This window comes from Furipterus horrens, unplaced genomic scaffold (genome assembly GCF_987537825.1).
Source record: "Furipterus horrens unplaced genomic scaffold, mFurHor1.1.pri manual_scaffold_1, whole genome shotgun sequence".
Classification (NCBI taxonomy): domain Eukaryota; kingdom Metazoa; phylum Chordata; class Mammalia; order Chiroptera; family Furipteridae; genus Furipterus; species Furipterus horrens.
Genome location: NW_028327171.1, coordinates 23,866,370 through 23,876,812, shown reverse-complemented (window position 1 = coordinate 23,876,812; position 10,443 = coordinate 23,866,370). Strand labels below are relative to the sequence as shown.

Below are 10,443 nucleotides of genomic sequence, written 5' to 3'. Positions count from 1 at the left end.
GAATAGAATTTGAGTCAGCTGCTTCCTGTTTATTCCCGTTATCAACACTTTATTAAGAATTTGAGGAATTCTTGTCTGGATTATTGTTCTAATCTACCTACTGGTGTTCCACCTCCAGCCTTTCAACTCTATAATTATTTCAATAGATTACTGCCAGATCCAAATTTCAACGAAGTGCATGACACTTCAGACAAAATCCTACACCGGGCCCTTTTTCAATATCTTGATGCTTTGGGGTCAACCTACCTTTTTCAGTTTCCCACTGCTTCCCATAACCAAGTGTTTTCTATACTTCTCATATCCATAACTCTGTTTTTACATCTCTTCTCCCTGGTATACCTTCTTCTATTATATAAAACCCTACTCCACTCTTCCAGACCTATTATAAATTTCAATTTTTTAAAAAATTTTTTTCTTTTATTTTATTGATTATGCTGTTACAGTTGTCCCAATTTCTTTCCCCCCTGCTCCCCGACACCCTGTGGCCCCCCTCCCTCCAGTTGTCCCCCCCCTCTTAGTCCATGCCCATTGGTTGTGCATATAGTTCTTCTCAACCGCTTCCTGTCTACTCCACTCCCTCCTACTATGCTTCTTAATTCCTGTACCATCTCCCTCCCTTTTCCCCCTTGCCACTCCCTGCTGACCTCCCCCCAATATGTTCCCCATACCAATAATTCTTTTTTCATTCTTGTTGCCTACTTAGTTTGCCTTTGTTTCGATTCCCTAGCTTCTGCTGTTGGTTGTTGTGATACAGTTTTCATTTTAATGTTCATAGTTTTGATCCTCTTTCTCCTAAACAAGTCCCTTTAACATCTCATATAACAGTGGTTTAGATCTAATAAACTCCTTCAGTTTTACTTTGTCCTGGAAACACTTTCTCTGTCCTACTATTCTGAATGACGGCTTCGCTGGATAGAGTAATTGTGGTTGTAGGTTTTTGATTTTCATTACTTTGAATATTTCTTGCCAGTCCCTTCTTGCCTGTAAAGTCTCCTTTGAGAAATCCGCTGATGGTCTAATTGGGACCCCTTTGTACATAATTCTTCTCTTCTCTCTTGCTGCTTTTAAGATTCTCTCTTTATCTTTAATTTTTGACATTTTGATGATAATGTGTCCTGGTGTGGTCATTCCTGGGTCCAGCCTATCCAGAACTCTCTGTGCTTCCTGGACCTGTAAGTCTATTTCCTTCTCCAAGTTAGGGAAGCTCTGCTTCATTATTTTTTTCACATAATTTTTCAATTTCTAGTTCTTCTTCTTCACCCTCTGACAATCCTATAATTTGAATGTTCGTTCGCTTATAGCTGTCCCAGAGGTTTCTGAGCCTCTCCTCATATTCCTCACTTTTTGTTTCCTCTTTCTGCACTGGTTGACTGTGTGTTCCTTCCCTATGTTCCGATTTGTTGATTTGATCCATGGCTTTCCCTTCCTCACCACTTGTCTTGTATGTATTTTTGTTCATTTCAGCAGGACTAGCCTTCATTCCTTCCCTGTCTTGATTCAGTCCTGCTGTTAGGTCTGTAAGCTGCCTTATGACTATAGCACTGAACTGAGCCTCAGAAAGATTCTTTATTTGTTCATTGGTCAAGGACTTTATTTGTTTTTTTCGTTAGCTGTGTGATTGGTATTTCAATCATTAATTCTGCCATTCTGACCATTTTGTTTATCTTTCCTTCTTGGGGGGGGCACTGTCATACCTACTCTATATTGGGCAGAGCCCCATGTGCTTGTCACAACCTGGTGACCTTTCTCACCACACTGTGGCGCTTTGTGTCGGGGCGGGGGTCCAAGATGGATTCCTGCTGTTACTCTCCACTGAGGAACCGGGACTCTCCTCCGTCTCCACAGTCCGAGACAATGGGGTCTGCCTTCCCTGGCATTGGAATCGCGAGCCGATGGGTCTGGTCTGCAGCCAGGGCGGGCTCCCAAGTGCTTCTCTCCTTCCCCTAAATACAGGTGTCTACTTACCGGGTCCCGCTGTTCGCTGCTGTGGCTGATGCCTCCAGCATAGCTCGTTTTAGCCTCGGTTTTGCCCCTCCTACCCGTCTGGATGAGCACCATTTGTTTATGACTTCATACGCTGAACTTCTATGTAGCTTTATTTCCTGGAACCTCTTATTATTTTTGGTTTGCGGTAGTTATAGTCCTTCTTAGTTGTGGAGGGAGACAGAGTGTGTCAGTCTATGCCTCCATCTTGGCCGGAAGTCCATAAATTTCAATTCTTGCTTAAAGTGTTCCCTGATCTTTCCAGCAAGAAGATGAACTCATATAACACCTTGTTTTTGATTCTATTCTCTGCTCAACACCAACTGTCCTATATTATAATTTCTTCATATGCTTCACTGCCCTCTACTACAAATTCTTAGGCATCTGTAGTATGTTTTAATCATCTCTGTAGCTCTCACAGTGCTTCTTAAAATTGCCATATCTGTTGAAGAAGTGAGTGAATGTATAATGTAGCTTCAGTATTAAACTATAGATCAAATGTTTAGAAACTACAGAAGTTTAAAATTTATTTATTAGTCTTATCTAGTATTTATTTGGGGGCAAATTACTTAATCTCTGTGTCCCAGTATTCTCTCTCTGTATATTTATTTTAGGGGAAGTTAGGGATATCTAGTAAAGTTATTTTACTCAATGAATAAACAGTATGGCATATAAATGCTAGAGAACTCTTTTGACTTTGTGGATCACGTAAATATTGTCATAGAATAAGTGTGTTTCAGATTTAACTGCTGTGTTGTTAAGAACATTTTATATGTGGATTCAGAATATACAAACATGATATATTCATACTTAAGATTCTAAAGATTTAACACAATTACATTGGCTTTATGATTTATTACTACACAGTGCTAATATTTCAAAAGGAAAAGTAGAATTTCCTCCTTAAGATAACATAGACACCACTTTAGGAATTATCCTATTATTGTCTACCATGGTTTAGGGGCTATTAAAGGTATCCTGTGCAAGATACAATGTACAGTAATTATTTTCTTAAAACATGAAAGTAGGAAGGTTTTAAAAATCCATAATCATTATAGGATTTGTGAACCTTGAGTACATACCAAATTGATTTCCTGTGCTCCATAAGACACAACGTGATGACTAGGAATTTTCAGCTGCAGTGCATTAACCTTTTTATTGGATACTAAGTTGTTCTATCAGAGCAATATTTGTAATAATCATAAGAACTTTAAAACTGAAGCTTGAGAAAACTCATTCCACAATTAAAGAAATTAGCTATAATTTACCTGTAATATTATAAAAACTTTTGGGACTAATAAAACATTAAAAGATTTTAGTCTGTGATGGTTGCCAGAGGGGAGGGAGCTAGGTGAAAAAACTAAAGGGGTTAAAAAAAGTACAAATTGAAAAAAAATACAAATTGGCTGTTATAAAATAGTCATGGGGATGTAAAGTACAGCATCGGGAATATAGTCAATAATATTGTAATAACTACATATGGTGCCTGGTGAGACTGGAAATTTTGGAGGGATCACTTTGTAGAGTATATGAACATCTAACCACTATGCTGTATAACTGAAACTAATACAAAATAATATTGAATATAAATTGTATTTGAAAAATAAAATTTAAATAATAATAAAAAGCTGCTTTCAAAGTGAAAGAACAAAAGAGTAGATAATGGTGAGTGTGGGAGCCTATGAATCTGAACTTTGTTTTCCATCTTCTGAGCAACAAACTAACCATTTACCAGCTTTGTTCCCAAAGATGTAAATTACTGTATTTTCTTTTTAATCTTGGTGAATTGTTTTATTTGCTACTAAAAGACTTGATCTCTTCCGCCCACTTCTCTTTAGAGTGGCACTAGTCCTCAGTAATGACTGAAAAATAGAATTGCAGGAAATATGTAGCATTCACAACTCTGTCTTACTAAACTATCATACTTTGAATTGAGCTGTGTAAAAAATAATGGAATTAATAACAAAGACATTTGAATGCACTGAAAACTACAAAAATAATCTTAGTTAGACATAATTTTTAATATTAATGTCTCTTCCAGTCAATTCCAATTTCCTGACAAAATAACTTTAAAGCAGTTCTGACTAACTATAAATATAGTAATTTAATTTAAAACTTTAAAAAATTGCTTGAGAAACCTGTTAACTATGGAACTCTTCCATCTTTGCTCACGAATACTAGCTTAAGAAGAAAAAATAGGGTTATAGTTATTAAGAAATATTTCCTAAGATATTCTTTGCTTTTGACCTACAAATCCTCCCACTGAGGTCATAGAAAACATATGTCCATATAGTAATTAAAACTATTAGACTTAATGTCCATTATATGCATTTGAGAACCATATTTTGCCATAATCACTACTTTTTTAACATTGCTGATACTGTTTCATGCCAGGAGTTTGTTCATCATGATGAGAAAATCAAGGAAAATTTGAATGTGTTCTTAACCGCCAGGCTACATACTCTAAAGCTCTTTTTTTTCCTGTAAGTATCTTTCTTTAAAAAATATAAACATATAGCTTAGACTGTACCATTCAAATCATCTAGGTTGAAATAAATGTAAATCTTGTCTCTCTGTTTATCCATGAAATTACCTCTCTGATATACTCATGGAATATAACCCAGCCTTACTTACTACAGGTCATGACTGTATTCTCAGAATGATTATGTACAGAATTACTCATTGTAAAAGCAAGAGCATAACAACAAACCAAGAAACCAGGTTTCACACTGATAATCTTTACAAAGCCTTAGAAAAGCTTACATGTGACTTTCTTTACAAATTTAAATATGTTAATAATTTAGGGAAAAAATGTATTTCTATGGTTCCTGAAGAGAGAGCTATGATTGCAAGACTGGAAAATCACATATAATCAGATAACATGAACTGTTGCCCAAATATTCTCTTATGCTTTTGCTAAAGCTTTCACAAGTTTTTGCCTTCTCCTTTATGTGATGAGTATTTGTAATTTAAACACGCAAACACTAGATCAAAAACATTGAGTTTAAGTGCAGTGGTCTCCAGAAATGGCATGATTACTACTGACATTATACAAGGTAATTTTAAAGGTATCTCAATATTTAGTATTTTAATAGATACACATTTATTTTAAGCATATTAGAAAAAATATAACTAGCAAATTAATCTCATTACTTTAAAAGTATTCTTCCTTGGGTCGAGTTTCCTTTTTACATAAATTTAAGTTTAAGATGTGAATGCAACTTCTGGTCAAGATGGAGGCATAGGGAGACACACTCTGTCTCTTCACACAACCGTAGAGAGAATTACAACTAAACTGCAAAACAAAAACACCCAGAACTGTCAGAAAAATCTAACTGTATGGAAGTCTGACACCTAAGGATTTACAGAAGCCACATTCATCCAGATGGGAAGGAGAGGCAGTACGCGAGATAGGCAAAGAGGCGAGGAGACACAATGTGGCATGGAGAGGTGGCAGCAGTGGTGGAACAGGTGGTCCCACATTCATGTGTGGTGGTAAAAATCAGGAGGCGTACCTTGGGAGCGAGGGGTACCTTGGTAGTGAGTGGTCCCAGCCCCAGGCCAGACCACTCAGCCCAGGGTTCCAGCGCTGGGAAGATAAATCCCTATAACTGATGGCTGTAAAACCAGTGGGGGGTGGGGCAGGGGAAGAAATTGCTGAATTTTTAGGAGACTCCACTTAAAGGGCTTGCACAGTCTTAGAATGTACGCAAACCCACCTACTCTGGCATTCAGCACCAGGACAATAGCTGGAAGGGTGCCAGTCACACATAGGGAGTGGGTAAAGTAAAATGGGGAAAATATCAGGCAAACCTCCAGAAGTCAGGCAGTGCCACTGTCCCCTCTCTGAGCCCTCCCCCTACATAGAGCCACAAAGTGATGAAGCAGGTTGCCCAGCCTTGGCAATTACCTAAGGCTCTGCCACACACAATTTACAGGTTCCTTTTCTACAATAGGCCATGCTTCTAAGACAGGGAGTCAAAGCAGCTCTACCTAATACACAGAAATAAACACAGGGAGGCTGCCAAATTGAGGAGACAAAGAAATATGGCCCAAATGAAAGAACAGAACAAAACCCTAGGAAAAGAACTAAATGAACTGGCGATAACAAACCTATCAGATACAGAGTTCAAGACACTGGTGATCAGGATGCTCAGAGAAATTATTGAGTATGGCCACAAAATAAAGGAAGAACTGATGGTTATACAAAGTGAAATAAAGAAAAATATTCAGGGAACCAACAGTGAAAGGAAGGAAGCTGGGATTCAAATCAATAATTTGGAACACAAGGAAGAAATAAGTATTCAACCAGAACATCAAGAAGAAACAAGAATCCAAAAAAATGAGGACAGTATAAGAAGCCTCTGGGACATCTCCAAACGTACCAATATTCAAAACATAAGAGTGCTGGAAGGAGAAAAGGATGAGCAAAAAATTGAAAACTTATTTGAAAAAATAATGAAAGAAAACTTCCTTAATTTGATGAAGGAAATAGACATATGAGTCCAAGAAGCACAGAGAACCAAACAAGTTGGACCCAAAGAGGAACACACCAAGACACATCATAATTAAAATTCCAAACATTAAAGATAAAGAGAGAATCTTAAAAGCAGCAAGAGAAAAGCAGAGAATACCTACAAAGGAGTTCCCATAAGACTATCAGCTCATTTCTCAAAGTAAACTTTGCAGGCAAGAAGGGACTGGCAAGAAGTATTCAAAGTGATGAAAAGCAAGGACCTACAATCTAAATTACTTCATCCAGCAAAGCTATCATTTAGAATGAAGGGGCAGATAAAGTGCTTCTTATGCAAGGTAAAGCTAAAGGAGTTCATCGTCACCAAGCCATTATTATATGAAATGTTAAAGGGAGTTATTTAAGAAAAAGAAAAAGATCAAAACTATGAACATTAAAATAGCAACAAATTCACAAGTATCAACAACTGAATCTAAAAAAACAAATGAAGCAAACAACCAGAAAAGGGGCAGAACCATAAATATGGAGATCACCTGACGGGTTATCGGCTGGGAGCAGGAAGGGGGAGAATAGGGGAAAAGATATACAGATTAAGAACCATAATTTGTAAGTATAAAACAGGAGGATGTATAGGAAATGGAGAAGTCAAAGAACTTATATATATGACCCACGGACATGAACTAAGGGGGGATTGCTGGAGGGAAGGGGGTTACCAGGCAGAGAGGCACAAAGGGGAAAAAATTGGGACAACTGTAAAAGCATAATCAATAAATATATTTTAGAAATGTGAATGCATTTAAAGAAAATGTTAGGTAAATTTAGTGTAGGTGCTTCTGACATAAGTCATGATGGAGGCCGGGGAATCTCTGGTGACTGGAAAAGTGAGGCAAGAAGGTTGGGGTTAGGTAACAGTGGTTCTGGTTCTAGCTCTGTCACTAATTAGCTGACAAGTCAGATTTCTTTGGGCATGTATTCCCTATTTGTAAAGAGATTGTTGAAGTTACCTCTAAGTTCTACCCCAGCACCATTATTCTATGATGCTATGTTCTCTTGTCAAATACCATTATAAAGAACAGCAATCTCTGTAAAACAAAAAATAAGCATTCTAAGCCTTAACATAAGATGTGCTCATTTATACTAGTCAGGAAAATTAGTGGATCTAATATGGGTTTTTCTGAGGTTAAAATAAAACAATACCCACTACTGGTCAGTTTTGCTTAGTAACTTTAGTTTCTTTGCCCAGGGTAGGGATTTCAAGTACCTTTGGATTCTCTTATCAATATGATAGCCAGGTAATGGAGAGTTTTACCTGTTATATTTCATATGTCTTATATCATTTTAACTTGGGAGTAAGAAGCCTGGATGTCCATGATGCAGTCAAATGAAGGATTTAAGTAAAGCCAGCCTTTCTCTTAGATGGAGAAAAAGATAGATGAACACTAGCTTAAGATAAAGAGGTGTTTTTAGGAACAGGTGGAACCTGAAGCTTCATGATAACTTAAAATAGCTTGTCTGGTTTCTGGTTTTAATTTTTCACTCTGGAAATAGAAAACATGTGAACCAATTAACCATTTTCAGGGGTAATAAAACTGGAATCCCCAAATAGTGCTATGTGTCTCTATTAAACTGTTTTGAATTAGTTCTCTTCTCAATGGCTTGAAATACAAGTTCAAATCAAAACCTAACTGAGTGCCAAAAATCATTCAATGTAGAAAATCTCCATGGAGTAATATTTCCATGGCCAGGTTTTCAGTTTTCTAAAATAATCTCTATAGTTTGAAAAATAAATTACTTTTTTCTTGAATTGGAGTTGTTAGTCCCTTTTTGTTAGACAATCCCCAGCCTCACAGGGAAGAATGTCTTCCTAAAGGTTACCTATCATTTCTTCTGACCTAGCCTAAAAAGAAATTAGATTAATCAATTAAATCGTGAAGTGAAAAGAGATGATGATGATGGTGGTGGTGGTGATAATCTCTGTGAATATTTGAACTAAACATTTTGGAAATTATCTAATTAAAGACTAAAGTACTTTTATTGTCTATTTGGAATACTAATTATATCTATTTCAGCCCTGGCTGGTTTGGCTCAGTGGATTGAGCGTCGGCCTGCGAGCTAAGTGTTGCTGGTTCGATCTTCCAGTCAGGGCACATCAGAGAAGGAAAACTCTGACTCCAAAAAACCTCCGCTGCCTTGCGGCATACCTCTTCAGGGGAAAGGCTAAGGGAGTAAACCCCGACAGAAAATCCGGAGCCGGAGTCCCTAAGGCGGTTTGACGTTGTAGTCAACACCGGCAACTCCTGCGGTGCACCTGAAGCCAAGCTGTATTGACTCCGTCTTTCCCTTGGACCCTTCAGCTGCGAAGAGAGGGGGGGTCTGCTGCATGGGCAACAGCAGACCCTCCATATCACCCTGCCCAGGCTCTGTAGCTTCAGCTTCACTGGAGAGGACACTCCAGCGTCATCGCAAGATGTCGATTCAACACGGGAGGAGACAGATACCGTGTCACTCCCGAGTCGGACTGCACAACCATTCTCGGCGGTGCAGATAGACTCTTAAGAAGCTACACCATCGTCTCTCGAGACGGACGGCTGCCGCCGCCACCGACGATGAATTATATCTATTTAACCTATTCAGCTTAACAAACCAATGGAAAAAACAACAATGAAACCACTACAATCTATTTTTTGTGGTGATATCTCTGCTTGTTAAAAAATAAAATAGAAAAGGTGCTATGGGTGAAAATTTTTACCTATGATCTCTGAAGGGGCATATTTGTAGAGCATATCTAAACATACAATCCATAAATATAGAACCTGGTTCTCTGGAATCCCAATAATTCCATTATTTGTTGCAATTTCAAAGGCCTCTTGAAAATGTGGCTTTCCAACCTCCTAGATTTTTCAACTCTCTGGTTAAAAAAATCTATAGACATGTATTCGTGATCTGTGATACTAGTTTGATTTTTGTCATCCTCAGTTACAGCGAGTCTCCAGCACTCTGGGAAGGACCAGGCACGCTGTGAGAATCTGCTCCCAACTTCGGACCAGTCATTGATGATGCACTCTCCTCCGCAGAAGGGCAGCCAGTCTTTGTCTGGTCTCATTTACTGATGATGCCCGACCCCTGGGAGGATGTGGTTGGAGGACAGCAGGCAAACCTGAGCTGCTGACCCCCTTGGGCTGAGCTGAGGGTGGAGAAGGGGTGGGTTTCGACACTCCGTGCAGGCTGGGCACTTTGATTCCTCCTTCAGACTTCAGGCTTGCAGTGCTTCTCTCTCCCTGCTTACTGACCGCTGCTGCCAGCGAGGCTAGGCTGCCCTGGCTGGGGAAACTCCGTGACAGCGGTAAACCTCCACTGCGCTTCCTGAGCTCCAGGAGCTGTTCTCTGGCTTGACTCAAAGCCTCTGTCAGTTCAAAGCGTTCTTCACACTCTCGGCGCACTGTTTCCTGAAGGAAAGTGTTCTGAAATGAGAAAAAAAAGGGGGGGAAAGCAACCCTAGCTTTAACAGTGTACCTGTGGATAGTTCTTGGCAATATAAATTGAGAAGCAAACTGGAAATCAGAGGTCTGTGTTCTTTGACTATCTTTGTGGCTACTCTACCAGAGGGGACAGAAAAGTAAAAAACACAAATGATTGGTAAAGCTAGAGAGGGCTTGAAGAGAACATTTGATTCAACCTTTGCAGTTTGCAGATGAGGAACCAAGAACCAAGGACATTCAGGTGGTAGTGGTGGGGCTGGGGCTGGGGCTGGAACCCAGAACTTCTAATGTCTACTTCAATGGGGTTTCAACTTCCCTGTCCCTTGTGTCTCAGACACTATGTCCCACATATGTGATATCTAAGAGCTAATATTATAGTGTCATTAAATATCTTATTTTATAACGAAGGTAAGCAGCAATACATAAGACAAAGAGGCAAAACTGCCTAATTTTAAGAATGAAAGAAGAAAATATATCAGCAATAGCATTTAAGCAATAAAATCAGTT

The 10,443-nt window shown here is 38.8% G+C and overlaps 1 protein-coding gene across 1 annotated transcript in view; it reads right to left on the bottom strand.

The window, feature by feature from the left end:
- Window positions 1-9,251: 9,251 nt before the first annotated feature.
- LEKR1 (leucine, glutamate and lysine rich 1) overlaps window positions 9,252-10,443 on the bottom strand; it is a 141,508-nt gene continuing 140,316 nt past the window's right edge. The window contains exon 12 of the mRNA XM_090273190.1: window positions 9,252-9,918. Within this exon, the coding sequence (XP_090129316.1) occupies window positions 9,505-9,918 (414 nt within the window). The 3' untranslated portion in view covers window positions 9,252-9,504. The remainder of the gene's footprint in view (window positions 9,919-10,443) is intronic.